Raw genomic sequence first — 23,774 nt, 5'->3', positions numbered from 1 at the left:
ATACAGATTAGAGATGCATGTGCCAACATCTCAGTGTTAGTAGCAAAAACAATGAGTCTTTCTGCAAGGAACAATGTATTCTAAAATGAGATGGAGATCTCTTTTAAAGGTTAAAAACTCGTTCCATGCATTCCGTCAGACCACAATGCAATAAAGCTCAAAATCAACGCTGGGCAAAGTCCTAGTCACTACAGGAACTGAACTCGTGGTGATTAAACAACACACTCCCTAGATGTGAAAAACATTACCATTGAAATCTACTTGACAATTTTATATCCATTCTCAGATGCCAAGGAGCTCAGAAAGTAACTGGCTGTGACTAGTAATAATCAGATATATAGAGATTAGAATGCATGTGTGAACATCTTAATGTTAATTGCATTAAAAATGATTTTTTCTGTATGAAACTGTATTTTAATAATGAAATGGAGATTTTTTTAAAGGTTAAAACCTCATTTAACGTTACATCTTATAGGGTTTATACTGAGTACAATATTGTATAACTGTAATAATTCAACTGTAAACCTAAAATTTTACAGCCAATTTTGAAAGAGATGCATCTTAGCTCTAGAAATTGTTATTGAATATGTCAAAGCTGTCGTAATGAAATGCTTCTTCTAAGTATGTGATTATTAAATAATTTTATAAAAAAAGAAAATAGACTAAGACAGGAAAGAAGTCAAGTCACTTGCTACTGGTGTAATGAGCGTAGAGCTGCTGAGAAAGGCCCAATGTGTTGCTATGCGTCTCCCCAGAGATGACACCCTGTATCACTGCTTCACTGTGGGGGAGCAGAAGGAGTTGTGGCATGTTTTGAAGCTCAATGATGCCCTAAATCACTTAGTAGATTTCATTAAAAAAATTTTTAATTACACTTATTTATTATTGTGTGTGTGTGTGTGTATGCACACCATGGCACACATGTTAGAAATCAACTTGCATCATGTTAATTAGTAGATATGAAAAACATTACCACTGAAATCTACCTGATGACTTTATATCCATGCTCAGGTACCAAGGATCTCAGAAAGTAACCTACTGTGACTAGTTATAATCAGATACATGGAATTTAGAGACGCATGTGCAAACATCTAAGTGTTAGTAGCATTAAAAATGAGTTTTTCCATATGAAGCAGTATATTTTAAAATGAAATGGAGATCTTTTTTTAAAGTTAAAACCTCATTCAATTTTATGACTTATAGGGTTTATACCGAGTCCAACATTGTATAACTAACTGTATTAATTCAACTGTGAACCTAAAAATTTACAGCCAGTTTTGAAAGTGATACCTCTTTGCTCGGGAAATTGTTATTGAATATGTTAATGCTGTAATGAAATGCTTCTTCTAATCATGTGGTTATTAAATAAATAATAAAAAAAGAAAAAAAGAAGTTTATATAATGCTTCTTTTATCTTGGATCATATGGAAGATTTTAATTAGGAAGCAAGTTTTGTAAAATAGTATTTTACAGACATTCTACTACTGAGTAAGAAAATAATCAAATTGACCTCAGGTTTTATATTGACAAAATAGCCAGGATTATCACTAAAAAATGAGAAAAATAAGTGTTTGTAAAGTAGAAAAACACAACACAAAATAAGAAAATGGAAATTAATCCAAATGAACCAATAAATATAAACTCTCCAATTTCACAGAAAAGGGTGACAAACCAACATTTTAAAAAACTATAATCCTGGGGGCTGGAGAGATGGCTCAGCGGTTAAGAGCACTGACTCCTCTTTCAGAGGCCCGGATCTCTTGCTATGCTTTTAAAGTCTTCCCAAATCACATTTTGGAATAATGCCTGTAACATAATCTGAAGTGTCCACAAATATTTGTGTGTGAAGAAGTTCAATGCGAAGTTGTTTTAATAAAAAGCCACTTAAATGTTCAGTATTAGGAATGTAGTTAATTATAGCAGTAATAAATAATTTGTGGTCCTTAAGAACAATATTTACTGTTTCTGATGACATGAACATTCTTATTAAATGAAATTCTTAAATGAAAAAGATTCTAAAGTTGCATATGCAATATACATGCACTCAGAATTAAGACTGAAAGGGTTATCCACAATATTAGTAACATTTCCTCCTGAAAAATTGGATTATGGATAATTTATGAAAGTTTCTCATAGCTATATGGACTAAATTGATCATTTTATGGCAGAGTTCAACTTTTTCTTGTTCACATTCTTTCAGGTAGTAGCATTTCTTTGCCTTGGAAATGAAGATGAGAGGGTTAAGTTTTGAATAGGAATAAACAAAAAAGCAGTTCTCAATGTCTTAACGTATGGCTTTGTAGTCTAAAAACATTCCTTTTAAATTGTATAATCAATTCTAGGAGGCAGACAGCTTGCACTGGAATTAATGTCTCCTTTTGGGGGGGCGATTCATGGTATTCTTTCTGATCATTAATTAAAAAATATATATATAGTATGTATTTGAGCAAATGTTTAAAATTTCCATTTTTATATTTATAGTATGTGCTGAAGCTTATAATCCTGATGAAGAAGAAGATGATGCAGAGTCCAGGGTATGTAGTTTTACTCAATATAGTAATTTTAAATTGCTATTATATAAAGATGTTAACAGATACACAGGCTAACAGGACATAATGGAATTATTTTACCTATTTATTTTCCTCATCTTAGCTTTAATAGAATACTTCTACTTCAAATTCTATAAAATTATTTTTATCCAAAAAAGAGAAAAGTCTCTTGGATAAAAGGAAGCAGGAACTTTGTGCTTGCTGCAGTTGAGGTTTTATTTCTTTCATGAAAAGCATCCTGATGATGCTAAACGTTTTCAGCTATTTTTCTTATAGTGATAATGTTCTTTTTCTTAGAAAGTAGTAAAGAAAAATATTGGTGAGACCTTCTGCTTCTACCAGTGGATAACTGCAAAAGCTTACTCTCGTACAGGTCTCAGTAAAATTATAAGGAAGGTGTCAGCACAGTAGTTACTGTTCTTTTTGTTGCTTTGTTTTGTTTTTAAATCACTATGACTTCATAGTTTGTTCCAAAACTAATTTCTTGGAGGCCCTGATAATTTTCTAAGAATTTTCCCAGTGTGGTTTGATAAAACTTTTAAGCTGTATCCTTAGCTTAGTTCTCCTGTTATTTATTCAATAAAAAATAAAATAAGAGATTACTGTGCCTAGACATGGAAAAAAGTACTAATTTTTTTGAGTATATACTTTGGAAAAGCCTCCCTTGCTTCTTCAGCCTTAAAAAAAAAAAAAAAAAAAAAAAATCTGTTTTTTAGGGGCTAGAGAGATGGTTCAGCACCTAAGAGCACTGGCTGCTCTTACAGAGGATCTGGGTTTGATTCACAGCACCCACATGGCTGCCAACAGCTGTCCATAACTCCATTTCCAGGGAATCTGACACCTCTTCTGTCCTCTGCAGGCATTGCATGAGGGGTGCACTTACATGCAGGCAATACACTCATACACAAAAAATAAAAATGATAAAAATTTAAAATATTTTTTAAAAAGCCTGTTTCTGTAGCTCTTAGAAGCAGAGAGTAGAGCCTGAGTTCACCTCCCCAGGTATATGTGGACTCTGGTATGGCAAGCACCTCTCTTTTCCTTGCTAATATGTAACATGCTGTTACTACTGTGTGGTCTGAGAAACTCAACCTCAACCACTATATAGTTTATTTATCTAGCAAAAATGGGGATTGGTGACAGGCAAGAACTACTCACATTCTTTATGTTTGTGGATAAAAGTATATGGTAAAAATGTAGTAATTGAGATAATTTGATGAGGTGGTTTAAATTAGTGAAAAAAAAAATCTAAAAAAGGAGCACAGTTTGAAAGTAATGTGCAGTATCTCATTCACTCAAAAATTGTGAGACTGAGAAGAATTTTAGCTACAATTGAATCTGTGAGTTAAAATGTTTTGACTAGTTCAGTCTCATCCCAGTTAAGATTCACTTGGCAGCCAGTCAAATGGAGAGAAACATAGAAAAGAAAACATTTGTGAGAGGTTTTAGGACATATGCTTTTGAGGTCTTAGGAATTCTAGGAAGAATTCAGAGGCCACACGGTAGACAGGAACTGCCTGCTTTTGGGGCCCTTCAGCAGCAAAGGTACAGGACTGGGTTGCTGTTAAAGGCACCCTCTACCCTCTCTTCATGGCTGTAGCTCTCAGTTCAAAATCCTGGTTTCTCAGGAGTCTCTAATAGAGTTAGTGTGGCCAGAGTGAGCAGGGCCAGAAAATGCAGACTTGGGACTACTTGTATGTTGGGAGCTACTAGTCTATTATGTACATTGAGCTGTGGCAGCCTTGTTTACTGAGTTTGTGTTATGCATACCAGTACCTAATCTGCCTAATCAGGAGGGTTGTGTTTATATGGAGAGCCTCACAATACCTGACCTGGAGGCAATAGTGGTAAACAAAAAGATCAAAGAAGGCTTTGAAGTATTTGACCGCTCCTTGACCCTCAGATTCAGGTGGGAAAAACAGCTGTTGAAACTAATTGAGTTCTTCTGTATAAAAAGGCAGAGGTGAACTAAACCTGGGCTGCAGGCACTCTACTGTCAGCCCTCCCAAGCACCTTTTCTGTCTCTTATTTTTTCTTTCAATCCTCACTCCCCCTTTCAGGTACTGTCCGTCTTGGCCGGCTGGCACCGGCACTTGTATATATAAGAGCAGGCAGTTTCTATAGAAGGTAGGGTTTGTGTGGGGTGGGGACTCTTAAGACTTGTCCCTTCTAATAATTTATGTTTTTTTTAATTAGTGTATTGATTGCATATTAATGATTATAATAAAGGGCTTTGGGATTTCAATTTGGTTGAGTATTCTGTCTTCTAGCTATCTTACTAAAAAGTACACCTTGTTTTTTACTTTAAAACTATATGGCAAACTAATACCTAGGAATGATTATTATAGATGTCAAAATCAGTCAGCTCTACATGGATATTGAAAAAGGTCTGTGAGGAAAATGTATACTATAGATTGATACTGATTGATAGAGTAACATTTCATTTGGACATTTCATATTGTTTCTAGAATTCGGTATAATCATCAAATCTATAAACCTCTATTACAAATGGGTATTTATCTTTGTATGAATTCATGGAAAATCCAGATACTTTTGACTCATTTTGGAAAAAATAACAATTTAGATTTTAGTTGGAATACTTTCAATAAATGAGAAATTAAGGATTATCTACACCTAACTTGTTACTGGGGAGGGAAGAGCTAATTAAGTTTAGAATGGCATATTTCATTGCTCTGTACTCCACCAGTCTCTTTGGAGAGTCTTCTGCCTATCTGGCCAGGTGCCAGGTATATCAGTGAAAAAGCCTCTGCCCTCCAGGTGCATAAAGACTAACGGCAGCTGCAAATAGGTGAATTTTAAAGAGTACTTAAAAAAATGTGAAGTGCTCAAAGTACAGTGAAACAGTGTGTAGGGATTAAAAGCCCCGATTGTCTGGAGTGATTGAAGGCCTTGAGGTGAGACATAAGGCTGGACACGAACTTTGCCAGGGCCCACTCTGCATCTGGGTTTGCCCAGCCATTAGGAGGGGCATGTGAAATGCTGAAGAAGGCAGATGTGACTGGGCTCAGGTGAGGATGGAGAAAGGATGGGGATAAATTTGCAGCACAAATGATGGGGGTCCAATGAGAACAGACTCATTGAAAGTTTGAGATCTGACTCTCAGCTCCTTGTGGAGAATGGATTGGACAGTGTCTTAATCTGTTTCTTCATTGCTATGACAAAATACTCTGACCAATACCAACTTGGGAGGAAAGGGTTTATTCAGCTTACATCTCCTGGGTCACAATTCAACAGGGAGCCCAAGGTAGGAACTCAGGGCAGGAACCTAGACGCAGGAGCTGAAGCATAGGCCATGGAGGAACACTGTTTACTGGCTTGCTCCCCTGGTCCAGCCTGCTTTCTTATGTAACACAGGCCCACCTGCCCAGGGGTGGCACCACCCACAGTGGGCTGGGCCCTCCCACATCATTCATCAAGAAGATGCCCCTCAGACATGGCCACAGGCCAGTCCAATAGAGGAAATTCCCCAACTGAGGCTCCCTCAACCCAGGTGTGTCAAGTTGACACTAAAGCTATCCAGCACACCCAGCCATCAGGAAATGCTGAAGAAGGCAGATGTGACTGGACTCAGGTGAGGATGGAGACAGGACGGGGATGAATTTGCAGCACACATGATGGGGGTCCAGTGAGAACATACTCTCATTGAAAGTTTGAAATCTGACTCTCAGCTCCTTCTGGAGAATGGATTGGACAGCATACACAAATTTCCTTTCACAATAGGATATAGTCTTTTTAAAAGAGCATGTCTAAGTAAACCACACCAATTGCTTTTCTAATTCTTTTCCTTAAAGGCAACAGAAGTTTAGAGCAGGCGTTGGCAAAAACTGTATGTGGAAATCTTTTAACTGAAAATTCACTATTTTCCAAGCATGAATATTTGGGATATGGGAGTCAGAAGCTTTCTTGAAGCTATTTAGTTCTGTTGTAGCTCAAAACCAGCATAGGCAGCACACAAATGAAAACATGCCTGTGTTCTTTAAATTGGTTTTTAAATATTTTATTTATTATTTTTATTTTATGTAGATGAGTATATTGCCTGTATGTATGTGAGTGCACCCATGTTGTGCTCCTTTAAAGCAGAAAATACTGCTTCTGGGTTTGAGTGCAGGCTCTTAGTTGACTTGTCAGGACTGAATCCCAGCTTTGCAGCTTATGGACTGTGGATAGAGAAGTCACTTGGGGGAGATTTTTTTCTTCTAAATTGCCCTCTGTTCCTGGGCTATTTATGGGACCCCAAAAGACTACCTAGCATGTAGTAAGTGTCATGTAAATGTTTACTTAAAAAAAATATTTCCGGGGCTGGAGAGATGGCTCAGCGGTTAAGAGCGCTGACTACTCTTGCAGAGGACCCGGGTTCAATTCCCAGCACCCACATGGCAGCTACAAACCGTCCTTAACGCCAGTTCCAGGGGAATCCAAAGCCCTCTTCTGACCCCCGCGGCCTTGTACGACACGGGTGCACTCACATACATGCAGGCAATACACTCATACACATAAAGTTAAAATAATAAAATATATATTAAAAAAATATATTTCCCTGAAATAAGAAGGTTTTATCAAAACCCAAAGGGCCTCTAGGATAATAAAACTCATGCTCTGCTTTGGGTAGACTACTGAAACTGTGGGGGTTCTAGAGACATCTCTAATGTAGGGTCCTGTCAAGCCCAATGGGAAGATGAGTCTTTAGAAGTGTGGAAGCATCTTCCAAGCATTTGACAAGACAGGATCCAAAAGAACATCAAAGATCACACCTGCCTTTTGACTGACCACTCCCCAGAACTCAGAGTGGGATTTCAGTGAGCTGTGGGTAATAGGTAAAGTTCTGTGATACTGAGGAGCCGAGTCAAGGGGAGGGAGTGGAGGAAAGGGGAAGCAGCTGTAGACAGTAGCCCTGTGGGCCAGATTGGGAAACTGACAGTTTAGAAATGTTAATTGGTAATAGCAAGAGGATCCAGAAAGCAAGAGAAACGGGCTGGGGCTTCTGTGTGAGGGTGTGAAAGGATGGAGAGAAAAGGACAAAGACTTGAATCGACAGCAGGAGTGAAGCAGGCAACAGGATGGGGTCCTGCCTCCCCAGCCTCTTCCCTAATGAGGATGGAGCTGCCACACAGGCACACCGTCACCGTGACTGCAGAGTGAGAAGGAACACTGGCCTTCATTCTGCTGTATGCTGTGTTAACCTTACTTATTAAAAATAGGAATGGTGAATTTTGGTTGGTGTGATTTATGTTTTGAAGGTTTCTGTGTGGCACTGGGAAAGTAGCACTGTGTTTGCCTGTCATCTTAGAATCTAGGTTCGGGTATGTGTCAGACAGTAAGCCACCAAGGTTTACATGTACCTTGCCCCTTGCATTTGTTACTTCCTTTACTGAGACAGAATACCTAACAGAAACACCATAAAGAAGGAAGGTTTGTTTTGGATCCAGTTTCAGAGGAGCTTCAGTCATCAGGGTGGGGAAGACATGACAGTTGGAGTCCCTGATGGCAGGAATGTCAAAGGGCACCATCCCAAGAAGTGGAACGCCAGGCTGGAACCAGAAATGGGTATAAGAAAGGCCTGCACACAGTGGCCTACTTTTGCCAGTCAGGTCCACTGCTTAAGGCTCCCATAACCTTCAAAGTAGAGGCATAAGCAGGAGACTCAAGCCTATGGGAACACTTAGCTCCAAACCATAATTACGTTATTGAAAAACTGCAATGACTTATTCACTAGCTGTTAGTCTTTTGTGTCACCTATAAATAATACATAAAGATAGTGCCCATTGAAATAGTCTACATATACTGCCACTGCCCTCGGTGCTTTTCAGGTTTGTGAGTTTCATTGATTTTTAGCCATCTCATCTGCTGAGTTAAATGTCCCCTGTGAGTGTTGCTGTTTTTGTGGGTGCAGACTCACTGATGCCTGATTCTGGCTACCCTGATGGGGGCACTGACTGGAGAAGTGCAGTACTGCTCATCAGGTACTACAGTCAGTGTTTAAGTGAATATTGGAATAGGAGAGGTGCTCTTTGTCTCCAGGAATCCATCCCATGCCTACTTTTAGGACTATCCTTTACCTCTCTAGATCATTTTATAAGGTACCAGTGTTCACTACGGAATGGGTCATTTGGGGTTGGGGATATAGAGCTCAGTGATGGAGCTCTTGCCTACCATGAGCAAGGCCCTTAGATTCAATCCCCAGCATCCCCCCCCCTCCAAAAAAAGAACCTGAACTTGTTGATCCACTGAGTCTAATGCTTAAACAAAAGGACCTCAGAAGTTGGCAGGCCACTCTTACAGAGGACCTTCTGATCTCTTCATTTTCCTGGAATAAGTGTTTAGTGAGAATATAGGACACTGGTTTCTCTTGAGTTTCTTCTAAAATGAGTGCATCAGTACTTAGGTGTATTTTCCCCTGAGCATACACTCTCTTGGGTGGCAGTGTATGGTTGCTTAGTCCCTTCTGAAAATCCCTTACACACTGTGGAGCGTAAACTGTAATTTTTCATAAAAAATTTGTTAAATTCTGAACACAATTATACATTTAAGAATTTACTTTAGAGACTTTATCAAGTTTCAAAAGAAAGCTAACCACTGAACTATCTCTCCAGCCCTGAAATATTATTTTTTATGTGCATGAGTGTATTGTCTGCATATATGTGAGTGCACTCATGTCATGCAGTGCTGCGGAGGTCAGAAGAAGGCTTCAGATTCCCCTGGAACTGAAGTTAAGGATGGTTCATAGCCGCCATGTGGGTGCTGAGAATCAAACCGGGGTCCTCTGCAAGAGCAGTCAGTGCCCTTAATTGCTGAGCTACCTCTCCAGCCCCCTGAAAGAGTTTCTAATTCAGTAGAAACTGAATGGAGGTAGTCTCTAGTTTTTCAGTATAGCTGTTAGACTATTTTCTCCTTTTGCCATTGTTCATAGAGGCTGGGATCTTTGGAGCCTTCCTAGGCAATCATACACCTTTGCATAATGCACTTGCTAACCTGGGGAAAACACTCTCTTCAAAAGCATCAGAGTACAGCATTGCTGATTTTGTATCACCCTGAGTTGGGCTGTATCCCCACCACACCTCTCAGGGGGCTGATCCTTGCTAACCATCTAAAGTGCCACCCTTAAGTGAACTTGAACACTAACCATTACTTTTTGAACATTCCTTTTAATTTTTGTTCGTTTTTTAAAAAAAAAATTTAAACATTTATTATTTTTATTTTATTTGGTGCTGACTGTTGTCTTTGTTTTTTAAATTTTGGTGTCTCTTCAGATTATACATCCCAAAACTGATGATCAAAGAAACAGATTGCAAGAGGCTTGCAAAGACATCCTGTTGTTTAAGAACCTGGATCCGGTAAGATAAAGCTTAATAGTCAAAATGGGTAAAGAACTGTGCAAGGGCTCGAATTTCTCCCTTTCCAAGCTAACATCACTCTGGGATCCTGGAAGAGGCTCCATTGATGCCTGTACTTGCTGGGGTTGAGCTGCAGGAGAAGAAAGCTGAGTCTGAGAAAGCCTGTACCTTTGTCTAAGAGAAGATACTGTCTCATTCTTCAGAAGTTACTTCTTGCAGACCCAGCCCTGGGGTAGCATAGATAAAGAAAGTCTAGAACCTTACATTCTTTGAGCACCTTTACATTCTTTGAGAACCCCCCCCCATTCTTTGGGGGCCCATGGAGGAAGGCCTCTCGGTTGTTCTTAGCAGCTAGTGGTAATTCTATTTATGTACAAGCTCTATGTTCTACATTTTAAACGTCACATTTTACTTGGCTTAAGACAAGGGAATGTTTGACTCTTTGAAAGAATTTTGATGTCTCTAGCCTTCACATATGGATGTGAGTGCTGTTGAGACTTTGCCTCACACTCTTGACCAAATGTTCTGCTTTGTCATGTCATCACAGACCATGTTTTTGCCATTTAGTCATTTAGGAGGGAACTTCTACCTTGTTCCAAATGCGAAGAGTCAAATCATAACTTATCTCAACCTTACTTTTTTCACATTCCACATCTTCCAGTTTTCAGATTGATGTCTAGAGCATTGACTCTATTCCCACTATTTTCTTGGGATGAATTTTTTAAAAGGGACATTTTTGGAGACATTAAGGCATTGTATCATAACTCTTTTATATTAGGTCATATTTACATTCTGAAATACTTTTTAAAATCTCCATTGATTTCTTTTAAAAAATAATTTTATGAATCTTGAAAATTTCATGCAATGTGTTTTGATCATATTCACCCCCAATTCCTCCATTGGTTTCTTGTATCTTCTAGATTTGTATCATGTTCTCTAGAACATGAATTATGTTTTGTGACTTTGGAAATCTGGGTTTTAGGAGCAAAGAGTAAAAAAGTCTGTATGTGTGTCTGAGTTCAGGTTATCATCTCTTAACAGGCCTGAATTGAAGAGTTGAAGATCTATATGTTGCTTCATTCATTTAGTTCTTGAAGGGGGAAGACAGGTCTTTTCTTTGTTTCACTATTTAAGTAGCATGTGTTCCCAGGGCTTTCTATATGTATCAACATCTCAATAAGAAAGCACCAGCTTGAAACTTGAGTGCTCTGAATTACTAGTTCATATTTATCTAGGTCTATGTATTTAATAGTGATATTTTAGCTAGAGTTAGTAATTTTAGTAAACTGATGTAAACAATTCTAATTAAATTTAGTGGATCACCAAAAAAGAAGAGGTGAAAATGGGGGGACTTTGAGGGAAGACGAGGGATTTTTAAAGGAGAGGAAGGGAATGAGAGGATAATGGGGGCTAAAAACAACCAAAATTTATCATGTACATGTATGAAATTGTCAAAGAATAAAAAGATATTTAATCCATCTGAAAGTTAGTAGGGAACAAACGTCAAATATTTAAAAGATCCAGTTGGAAAAAAAAGTTAGAGTGATTGCAGGTGTTCTCCATCACACCCAGCTTTTTATAAGTGAGTTTCGAGGATTGAGCTCAGGACCTCATGATTATAAGGCAAGCACTTTACCCACTGAGCTAGAGCTGTCTCCCTAATCACCCTCCTTTCATCTTTAATTCTTAAAAGCATTGTGGAATCATTCACCAGACCTGGGCAAGCCAGGATGACTTGTCTCCGCTTGGCTGTACTGACAGTGTCTGCTCGAAGTACTGTTACCTTCCCAGACCCTAATTCCTTTTCTTTCCATCTCCCCCTCCCTCCCCCTTCCCCTTCCTCCTCTGTCTGGCACATGCTAGGCAAATGCTTTAACACTGAGTACTTATATACACAGCCCACTTTTTCCTTTTTATTTTTATTTATTTTTTATTTTTAATTTTGAAACAGGGTCTGGTTGCCCAGACTGACCTTGACCCCCTACTCTGTAGCCCAGACAGGCCTTGGACTTGTAAATGAGCCTCCTGCCTCAGCCTCCCAACTACCTGAGATGAAAGACCTATGCCACCAAACCTAGCTAAGTATTCCTTTTTTCTTTAGACAGGTTCTCTGGTAGCCCCAACTGGCCTGGAACTCACTATGTAGACCAGGCTGACCTCGATCTCACAGAGATCCACTTGCCCCTGCCTCCCAAATGCTGGGATTAAAGGCATGCTCCATCATGCTCAGCATTTAGCTAAGTATTCTTATAAACAAGATTTTAAAAAGACTTCTTTCACTGTTCTGCTAAAACTCTTTAATGTATAATTTAAAAGCCACTTCATGGGTGAAGGAGAACTAGCTCCCAAACCATGAGTTGTCACACAGAGAGAAACCATGAGAAGCAGGGAGCTGTGTGATAGCGTGAGGTCTACGACTGGTCAAAATGAAGAGACCAAGTGACTGTGGGATACCCAGCCCCAAGAGGGACGTCCATAACACAGCCCCTACACGTTAGGCTCCAGGAACACTGCAGAAGACTGTAAGAGCCAGAGGACCAGGATGACTTCTGGACTGAACATAAATGGTACACCCATGAATTCTAAACAATACGGTTGCCTGCATCAGATGGACAAATACCACAGCCCAACCCCTAGAGGAATAAAGGAAATCAATGGCTGCTGACTGCTGAGGGAGACACAATCAGTTTTCTTCAGAAACCTGCCAATTCTAAATAGCCCTAAGCACATGTGCATACCATACTACCATGAGTTGTCACACACACACACACACACACACACACACACACACACACACGCATGCACGCACATACGCACGTATATATTTTTCCCCCAAAAGAGGTCTGTTGTTTTTAGATAGCCAAGGCTGGCTTAGAACTCAGGATCCTCCTACCTCAGCTTGCCATCTCCTGGGAATACAAGCATGGGTCATCATGTCTAACACAAAGATTGGTTTTTAAATTTGAACTCAAACTTGATTTTTTTTCTCCCTACTATCTTAAGTCCTTTTTGATACGACATAGGATAGGATATGCTAATGAACTATAAACATTTGTTTTACTCAATAAATTACTTTGTAGAATAAGAAATTTACCCCCCAAACATAGCAGATTGAAAGTTTTAGGTTAAGGTCATATTTAATATAATTTATTTGTATGTGTGAATGTGTGTGTGTACATGCATGTGCATGCCCATATGGAAGTCAGAGGTTGATGTTGAGTGTCTTCTTTGGTTACCTTCCACCCTTTGTGTGTGTGTGTGTGTGTGTGTGTGTGTGTGTAAGTGCATCCAGGCCACACAATGCCCACAGAGGCCAGAAGAGGGCATCAGATCCCCTGGAACTGTAATTATGGACATTTGTTAGCTGCCATGTGGGTTCTGGGAATTGAACCCTGATCCTCTGGGAGAGTAGCCAGTGTTCTTAACTGCTGAGCCATCTCTCCTTTCCATTTAATTTTTTTGAAAATTTCATACATGTATATAATTTTTCTTGATTGTTTCAGTGTATACAGTATAACTCCTTCTAGGACTACCTATTACATCTCCCTCCCAACTTTATGTCCTTATTCATTATTTATTTATTTGTTTGTTTATTTAAATCCACTGAGTCCATTTAGTGCTAGCTATATGCACATGGGTATGGGGTTAGCCCTAGGGCATGGGGAACCTACCAGTGGCCACACCCCCAAAGAAAAGTGACTCTCCCTCCCTCAGCAGTCATCAACTGCTCTTAGCTCCTCAGCTAGGGGTGGGGTCTCAACAGATCCTCTCTGCTCCATGCTGGAATATTTAACCTGCTTGATTTTGCACAGGTCTTATGCAGGTAACCACAACTGCTGTGAGTTCATGTGTTTAACAATCGTATCATGTCCAGAGGACAGCATTTCACAGAACTACTCTGCATCCTCCAACTCTTACATTATTTCCTTTTCCTCTTCCATGATGTCCTGTATACAGTAGGTAAAACTGAAATGTTGAGTAGAGGCTGTAACAGTCTTATTTGATGGCAGCATCAAGAGGAGAATTAAAGTGGGAGAGTGATGGAGGATGTGGGCCAGAACAAAAGAGAAGAGCCCATAAAGGAAGCCAAACCATGATCCAAGGGAAGGAAATGGGCCTGATCTAGGGGAAGGAGAAGGAGATGGGCAGAAAGGGATGGGTGTACTGTATGTAGGACTAACAGACCTTGGTACTTGACAGGTGGTCTAACTGGGGCTCGAAGGAGCATCTAGGATGACTGCTAGGGTCCAGCAGCAGTGACAGTGAAGGGAGTATCTTTCTAGAACTGGGAAAGCTTGAAGGAAGGAAGAAAGGGAAACAGTAATTACTGATTAGCAAGAATAATAATCTTGGCTATGTATCTACATTTATTTGAATTTTCTGAAGTCATTGTTTAGTTTGAAAATCTCTCACTTCCTAGACCTCAGCACATTTTTCCTTAGGGTCCTATATACTCATATCTCAAAACACAGAATTTCTAATTATTAATGTCTTTGAAGATATTCTTTTCATGAATATTTTAATGCTCAACTCATTAGGCCAGTTTTCTTCAGAAATATTTCTAATTCGAGGCTAACTGAAACAATTTTCCTGTGCTATATGGTAGACACTTCCATTAATGCAGAGTGAATTGTTACGCCTTGGTGAGTCAGAGCCTCTGCCGAGCTCAGTCTTGGGTTTGCATTCTGTAGGAGAATTAGATGTGGATTTCCTGCAGTGGTTGTCAATCATTACGATAGGCCTCTGCATATTAAATATTTCCTAAGTTGTTCTCACTCTGTGCATAATTATAGGGAAATTGCATTTTGATTGACTAGAACAGACACCTGTCACATTGAGAAAGTCTAAAAGTAAATTTCTCTTGTTTTATCAGGAATTTTTCATATTTCTGTGTATGAATTCTTTTAGCTTTGTAATTTAAAAGCCATGTATTATGCATCTGTTTAAAATGTAGCTAATTCTAACATAACTGAAAATTTTACTGTAGCAATTTTTTCCCTTTTTGCCATTTAACATTTAGAGTCAGAACTAATCAATAAAGGTGATGTTTTCCCCTCTACCTGTCCTAAAAGTGTCAAAAGTCTAAATAGCAAGCAAAATAAAATATTACTAAACCATTTAATTAACCTTCAGAATTTTGATAGGTGACCATATGTTGCCTGAGTTGATGAACTCATTTGGGTAAAAGGTCCCCATGGGGCCAATTAACACCACATCAAGAAAGCTCTGCTTTCCTGCTATCCTGGCTTCCTCTTCAGCCCTGGCTGCTGGCCCATGAGTAGGTGCCAGGGCTCACAGAAGGAGCCAAGGAAGGGATCACTTCCTGCAAACCTGTCACCATCATTTCCTCAAGTTTTTCCTAGCCCACAAGAAGATTCAAAATTATATTCTCTGTTTAAATAGTTTTTTTAACTAAGAAACTTCAATTTACAGAAAATTTACCACAATTCAAAATGGACAAAAAATAATCAAAGGAAACCTTCTCTGTAACTCTCTCCCTACACCAGCCCACATTCCAGCAGCCACATTCTTTTAGCACTGTCACATTGATTTTTCCATAACTATTCAGTGCATATACATATATATTCTTTTTTAAATAATTGGTAGCAGAAAATTTATGCTGTGTTCTGAACTGTTCCTTTCTTAATATGTTACATTCCATAGAGATACAGAAACTTAGATTCTCTACTGGAATATATTTATGCCAATAAATACTCTCTTTAAGTATTTTATTAGTATTAATTTATGAAAGTTTAAAGTGGTACATTTTATTACAGAGTTAAGCCATGCAAATATATTAGTGCTTTGCCTTTGTCCCCTATGTTAAAATTGTATACATAGCAAATAACCAAAATAATAGGGAAAACGTAGAGCAAAGTTGTAAGACTCATATTTCTCAGTATTAAAACTTGTCCTGGAGCTATAGTAATAGAAATAATATGGTGCCAGCATAAGGATAAGCATGAAGAATGATGAAGTAGAATTGAGAGTCCAAAAACACACCTGTACATTTATGGCCAGTTGATTTTCAAAAATAGCGGGAGGACATTCAATGGCAACTTAGGAAAGAAACAGTAAGTTAGACTTCATTAAATTAAAATTTCCTAAGGCCAGGTATGGTTGTATGATCCTGTAAGTCTAGTACTTGGGAAGTTGAGGCAGGAGGATTATGAGTTAGAAGACATCTAGGCTACATAGAGAGACTCTGCTTCAAAAAGAAAAAAAATGTTTCTAAACTATAAATGACACTCTCAGCAGAATGAAGAAGCAAGTCCTAGATAGAGAAAATATTTGCAAAAGATACTCCTGATAAAGATTACTTAAACAAAACACACCAAAAATTCTCTTTGAACTACTCTGACCTACAATTTGAAGGGAAGTTTCCCATGCCTGGTACTGGGGATTTTGTTAGACACCTTGCAGTTCTTAGAGGGAGCATTATCACCCCATGTGCTATAAACCTTTGTATCTTTTTAAATTTGACAAGTGACTTTTAGTAAGTGAAAGAAGTGGTATGCATTCATACTTGATCTGCATTTCTCTGCATCTTGAGAGAAGCTGGACATCTTTTTTTTAAAAAACTATTTTTAAGACACACCTCTTCCCAGAGCATTGCAGAGCTCTAACCCATCTCTTTAAAGGGTGGTCAAAATGTCACATCACATTACTATGGGAATTTGGTCTTCAGTTTTACTCGGCCCTTTGATGTGCCCTTCCATCTGAAAATTTGTCTTTTAGTTCTGGAAAATTGATCCCATTTTTATTTTCCTCCCTTTGTTTCTCTATTATTCCTCTGGAATGCTGTCTGTCTCTTTGTTGACTTTGTGGTTTGGGTTTTACTTTCTGCTTTTAATTCTTAAAAAATTCAGTAAGGTGTTTTCATGTCATTTATATTTGTCATACTCATAGAATGTACAACACTGAGAGCAGGTCCCATGTCAGTGCAGACTTTGGGTCAGTAATGGCACCAGTAACTCATCAGCTGTAACAAATCTACCACTCTGCTGAGGGATGTAATATTGTGGGAGGCTGGGGATGTTTGGAACCATCCACACCTGTGGACCTAAAACTGCTCAAAAGAAGTTGATTTTAAAGGGAAAAAATTACCAGTCATGTTTTAAATTTCTAAAATACTCAGCGTTTTTTATTTGTTTTTGTTTTTGTCTTTTTTGGTAAGGATCCTTCTTGTGTACCTGTCTGTGTCATGAGTGTCATATCATCTGGAATATCTCTAGGTGTACAAGCAGAAATCTCTAAAAGCTCTCTTGATCCTGAAGTATCTCTCTCATGTGGTGTTAAGACTTCCAGAGGGGTAACAAAAAGCTGATTTAGAGCTCTGAGGAAGTAGGGCAGCATGTGATCCAGGGTGCTGTTCAGGTTGAGCTGACAGGGCACCAGCTGTTACATTGGGGAACCCTCTTCCCAGTAAGGGAAGGTCCAGAGCATGAGTGTTCATTTTATCTGCTCTAGTTCTAAGTTGCTTGTTTTTCTCTGATCTCTTTTGGGAAGTTGAGTGAAGTCTTGGCTACTAAGCATTGTATTCAGGATAGAGGGATTATTAAGGAAGATAGGAAGCAATTGATCCCTGTACAACCTGAAACCATTTAATTTGTTTTCAACTTTGTGTTTCAGCCCCACTCCAACCATATATTCCCAGTCTAGAGCTTTCTTACAGAGTGTTCAGCACATTGACCAACCCCTCTAACACTGTTAAATACAGTTTTAATGATTTTGAAAGCTCTTTCCTAGAGACAGATGGTTGACTTTTGAAGAGAAACATAGTAACAAAGAATAGTGACAGAATATTTGATAGTCATCTTTTTGGCTTAGCTTTTTTTTTTCTATTTTCTGTTTTCTTTTGGGCATTAACACAAAAAGTAAAATTAGAGGCAAGATGTAATTTCACCAAGTGTTTAAGGAACCTCTACACAAATGCTAGTGATGACTAGTAGGGAAATTTTAAGAAAAGGTATCTTTAAAAAGGAAATTTGAAATAGCTCTTTACTAACCTGGTCATTTTAGTTGCAAAGATTATTTTCAAAAGCTATATGGTGGTTTGATGGTTATTTTTCATTTTGAAGTTGTAATAGTTGCAAATGTTCTAAAGTAGACTGATTATCATCATTCTCATTCAAATGCTGAATATGAGAATAAATATTATAATCATCTCATTTGTATGTGGTAAGGAAGACTGCACCATGTGTTTTTCTGCTAAGACATAATGGTAATGATGTTCCCATTTCTTTGAGATCTTTCACAAAAATATAAAGATTATTATGATTACTTAAGAACCTGTGTTCTAGATATACATAAAGATATTTTACCTCTTTAAAAAATAGGAGCAGATGTCTCAAGTATTAGATGCCATGTTTGAAAAATTGGTCAAAGAAGGGGAGCATGTAATTGATCAAGGTGATGATGGTGACAATTTCTATGTCATTGATAGGTAAGTTTTTTCTAGCTTTACTACAAAGTTTGAAAAACCTTTTGTGTAAAATCTCAGTGGTCATTATGACAGCTGCCACATTACTCTATGATAGTTACTGTCAACTCTACAAACAGGCACTCTACACAGATTATGAATCCATAGAGCAAAGCTGTGCTAGGTCACATGAGTATGCATAGTTTATAGAAGGATTGAAATTTTGGTTACTTTATGTCTCGGTCATTAATGTGACTCCATTTGCCAACTGCTATAGGTAGATAATATGCAATAGTGTTAGCATGTAGTATATGACTGTTACAGTAAGGACAGAGGAGAGGTACAGCATCTAGATGCTAAGTGGTGATTCATTTGCTGCTGCGTGTCTTTAAACACGCAGTTATTTTATTAACTACAAAAGAACTCAGGTACTCCAGAGGGCATCAGGTAAGAAGTCAGTCTTTTTTCTTGCTGTTTTAGCATTAAGAATGAGTAGCTCATGTGTCCTTTCAGAAATTATTATATTTGTCTTTTTAGAAATTCTAGAAATATTTTTATGAAAATGAGAAGGAATGCTCTTATTTGTGTTGAAAATCTAATTTCAGAAATCTTAAGTTGTGTTTACTTCATCAGAGAAAATGGCTTATGTGATTCCCAAACTGTAATGGAGTGCACTTGAAACTGATATTGCTTTACCTATGCAAAATCCTGAAGAGTTCATGTGGCAGGTGGTGTCTAATCTGTCTGGTTTTATGTGGAACACAGGTCATCTCCCAGACTGATTTATTAGAGTACATTTCTTTTCTGGATAGAATTGTAGTCAGCTGGTCATTAGACCTCTTCTGACTCCTTGGGCCTCATTTCTTGGCCTTGGCTCTGTTTTCTTTGATACATGAATCCTGCGTGCCCTTTGAATGAGGGGGTTCCAATGATTCTTCCATTCCCTGGTGGCCTGGTAACCTACTGTTGCAACTCTAGCCAGGGTTTGGGATAGAACAAAATCATTTATCCCTTTGCAAGTTGAGTCGTGATTTTGGTTTTTACTAACAGTTTTTACCAACTAAACAGCTTAGAAACTCAAGTGTTTACCTTTAATTGTAAAGGATGATCCCACGTGTGAGGCAGTATTAATCTTTTAAGTGGTATTTTTTACTTGCATTCGAACATGGTACACTCTGTCAGATTCTAATCACCCGGCAGATGAAACACTCAGGCACACAGAAGTGACAGGGCTTGATTGAGGTCACCCAGATGGTCAGTGTGGCTGATCACAGTCAGATCTCCTGTCACCAGCTTCCATCATGTTCTCTGCTTGGTCCTTCATTGCCTGAGGCCTAACAACACCAGGGAAGAAATCTGGAAAAGCAGCCCACTTACTGTAACAGACTTGACTGATGGGCACTCAGCTGGGCTCCTGACATGTTCTTGCTGGTACCTTTGGTTATTCATTTTGTCCTGTTCTAAAGGGTAGATGTAGAAAACAGTTTCAGTGACAAAATAAACATGGTGTAAGTGACAGAGTTTAAATTCATACTTTAAAAATAGTTATTCATGGAACAAATTCTAGAAGGTATCTTCTGGAGAGTCATTCTATCTATGAATTGTGTTAAAAGCCAACATCTTGCTCCCTTTTAAGTTAAATCTGTTGTCGTTTACCTCATATTTCTGTCTTACTGTTTCTTTACTTTTCACAATCCTTTTCTAATCCTAAACGATGTTACTTTTAGCACTATCCCATCTTTTTGTCTGATAGGATTTAACCAACAGAATAAAGCCAAAGAACTTCTCGTCTGCCCTCACAGGTGTGCTAGCCAGCCTTGACACTCTGATCTCTCTGTTGAAGTTCAGTCTGTGGGAAGACAGTCCTGTGCAGGAGGGACAGCTAACACGAGTGTAGGGCCTGGCTCACGCAGTGCAGTGGCATGTGAATGGAGTTTCCACCCTGGTGGAAAAATAATCTAAGAAAAACCAGAAAAACAGTCAGATGTTTGGTCTGAATTTCGACTACTTTTTAACTTTAGTTTGGGGGTTGACCTAAAGTAAAGGGCCAGATCTTACAAAGGGCCAGGGAATGAGTATTAAGGCTTTGTAAGCCAATGTGGTCTATGTTGCAACATAATTCAGCTCTGCTAGTTGTAGCCCAAACCAGCCATGTATAATGCATAAAGGAATATGTTTGTTTTCCAGTAAGTACTTTATTGACAAACACAGGCAGCTAGCCTGTGAGCCAACCCCTGCTGTAGTTTATAATGAACCCATCACCAAATTGTTACACCTGTATTCTTTTTTAAAATAGCCATTTTCTTCTGATCCCAAAAGTATATACATTCCTTTCAGAAGCATAGTGTTAAGTTACATGGTGAATGTCCCTGCAGTCTTTCACAATTCTCACTAAGTGCAGTTAAGTGTTTCATGTATGTTCCTTCAGATGATTGTCTGTGTGTATTCTATCCTTGATTTTTATCTTAAAATATTATTGCTTAGTTTTATTTTCCTCATGCATGGTCCCTACCCTGGTCTAGTTGATGGTCTCTTTTATGCATTTAGAAGAGATCAGCATATACTGCCATCAGAGGGATAGACAGGCTGAAAATAAGATTTTATTGTACAAGGCTCTTCTCTGGAATAACTGTAATTTGATTTTGTTTGAATTACTTTGCCTCTAATTTACACATGTCCAACAGAGGAACATTTGATATTTATGTAAAATGCGATGGTGTTGGAAGATGTGTCGGTAACTACGATAACCGTGGGAGTTTTGGCGAACTGGCCTTAATGTACAACACACCCAGAGCAGCTACCATCACTGCTACCTCTCCTGGTGCTCTGTGGGGTTTGGTAAGTAAAATGTTTGTTTGATTTGAATGTTACTGTTTTTGAAAGTGTTACTAGAGTAGATAAGCAGATACCATAGGATCATGAGTTCACATGAGATCCCCTTGCCTCTGCCTCCAAACTGCTGGGATTAAAGGCGTGGGCCACCACACCTGGCTTTGGATCTCAAAAAAAAAAAACCACACAAAAAAACAAAAAACCAAACATTGTGACTTGTGCCTATAAGCCAACACTGACTAGCCAGTCTAGCCAAGTCAATGAGCTTCAGGTTCAGCTAGAGACCTTGTCTCTAGTTGTCTCAGTTATCTGTAGGAAAGACAGCTGACATCAGCTTCTGACTTCCACATGCATATGCACAAGTACTTGCACATACACTTCCACACCCTCACTAACACATATGCATAACACACTATATACAACATATACACACATTAAAAAAAAAAAGACAAAAAACAGCCTCATAAACAAAGCCTTCAATACTTTTCTCAGGTAGTTCTCTGAGGTAAATGGTATAGTCTGAAAAATAAGTGATTATCAGTGTGTGATCACCTGAAAGTCACAGCTGGGATCTTGTTAGAAATATCCATCCCAGGCCCACCTATTGATTCTGACTGCTGCACCAAAAACTCTGGGGATGGGGCCCACCAGTCCTGTATTTGAGGAAGCCTTCCTTGTGATTCTGATTCACACATGCTACAGTTTGAGAAATTACAAAAAGGATTCTCTTATTGGTCAGATGAATGGTAATCGTTTGTACTTACAAGCAGCTATATAGAACAAAAATACTTAATACCTGTGCTTTGCATTTGGGATATGTAAAAAAAATATTTTTTGCTTAGACTTCACTACATACAAATTTAATCACTCTCTGTCAGTGGGCCCAGGATGTCAGTACAGTTTGAGCATTCCTAATCTGAAAACTCAAAATTTGAAATGCCTCCAAACCCAAAACTTTTTGAGCACAGCAAAATGGTTCCACAACTGGGAAATTCCATACCTAACCTTATTTAACAAGTCAGTCAAAATGGAAGCACATTACAAATACTGTGTAAAATTATATTCTAACCATGTATATAAGATACACAGGAACCATAATTGAATTTTGTATTTAGTCTTGGGACACCCCCTCCCCCAAGCTACCTTGTTAGGATTTCTCAAAATCTGAAAAAAAAGAAAAAAATCTAAAATCTGAAACACTTCAGGTTTTAAGAGATTCTTAATTTGTGTCTTTAAATAAATTTCTTTAAAAAATTTTTTTTTGGTCTTTTTGAGACAGGGTCTCCCTGTAGCACCAGCTGGCCTGGAACTCACTGTGTAGACCAGGCTGGCCTTGAACTCACATAGATCACCTGCCAAGTACTGGGATTAAAGGCATGCGCCACCACGCCGCTTTTTTAAAAAAATTTTATGTGTTTTGCCTGCATGTATGTAAGTATACCTGTGTGATGCAATGCCCCTGCAGGCCAGAAGAGGGGGTCAGATGCCCTGGAACAGAAGTTTCAATGATTGTTAGCCACCACGGAGCCATCTTGCTAGCTCCTTTAAATAAATTTCTTAATGGTAGTAATTCTGTAAGACCTAAACATTGGTTTAAAGAGATATTTGGGGCTGAGAAGGGGTAGGAGATTCTTTTTACATGGTTAGAAGGATTCGAAGTGTCTGTACTACTGAAGCTGATTCTGGAAGACTGAATTGAAGGTAGAGCTTCTCGAAATTTGTTTGGTAAGCTTGCAGATTCCCCTGGGAATCCAGTTACCAGATAGATTGTGCAGATTGGGATTGGGCCTGGGGTAAGCCTGCAACTTGTTTCTGATCAGCTCCATCAAGATACCACTGCCTGATGGCACACCTCAATTTAAGCAACACTAATTGAGGGAATTGTTTGCGATACAGAAACAGCTCATCCCATAGTTTTGACACGCATTTGTTAGATTGTTTCTCTCAGATATTTTTGTGGAAGAAGAGGTTGAAATAAATGCAGTTTACTGTCCCATTTCCAAGGGGTACAGAGTTTCAGAAGTTACACATACTCCATTCAGCATTTGACTCAAAAGTGGGTTCATATGATAAAAATAATCTCACTTAGAAATCAAGCTGGTGCTGACTGCAGATCCTCATCTCTACTGACTAATATTCATAGTGCTGGAAGGTGCTATGCATGTTATCAGAAGGAAAATTATCATCAACCTTATCCAGGTGTGAATCCTGTGAACTATAATAACAACTGACCTGGCAAGATACATCCATTGGTGCAGTAGTGGCACAAATATAATGGAAGTAACAATCACTGTCTAATTGGATTTAAAGTCACTTCCTAGAGTGAAGCCGATACCTGACATTGATATCAGGCTTAGGAACCTGAGGCTAGACAGGTCACAGGATATAGGGGAGAGCCTAATACCAGTCTTCTACTAAATAGTTATTATATTAAACTGACTTCTAATGACATTGCTATATCCATAGATTAAAGCATTCTCAACTCTCACCAGAGAAGTTTCTTTATGTAGCAGATGGTGATTAACACAAAACCCCACAATTGGCCAATGTGTAGAAAACAAAAGACCATAGAATGCTTATCCATGAATAGGACACCCATATCAGACTTCTGACTCTCAA

General features: G+C 38.6%; 1 protein-coding gene across 1 annotated transcript in view; it reads left to right on the top strand.

The window, feature by feature from the left end:
* The window catches only part of Prkar2b (protein kinase cAMP-dependent type II regulatory subunit beta), a 101,180-nt gene that overhangs the window by 60,436 nt on the left and 16,970 nt on the right, over window positions 1-23,774 (top strand). The window contains exons 3-6 of the mRNA XM_008830727.3: window positions 2,482-2,534; window positions 9,818-9,901; window positions 18,241-18,347; window positions 21,008-21,161. Of these exons, the coding sequence (XP_008828949.1) occupies window positions 2,482-2,534; window positions 9,818-9,901; window positions 18,241-18,347; window positions 21,008-21,161 (398 nt within the window). The remainder of the gene's footprint in view (window positions 1-2,481; window positions 2,535-9,817; window positions 9,902-18,240; window positions 18,348-21,007; window positions 21,162-23,774) is intronic.

This window comes from Nannospalax galili, unplaced genomic scaffold, assembly GCF_000622305.1.
Source record: "Nannospalax galili isolate Female #2095 unplaced genomic scaffold, S.galili_v1.0 scaffold312, whole genome shotgun sequence".
Classification (NCBI taxonomy): domain Eukaryota; kingdom Metazoa; phylum Chordata; class Mammalia; order Rodentia; family Spalacidae; genus Nannospalax; species Nannospalax galili.
The sequence above is the reverse complement of the archived record's forward strand: the minus strand, read 5'-3'. Positions and strand labels throughout refer to the sequence as shown.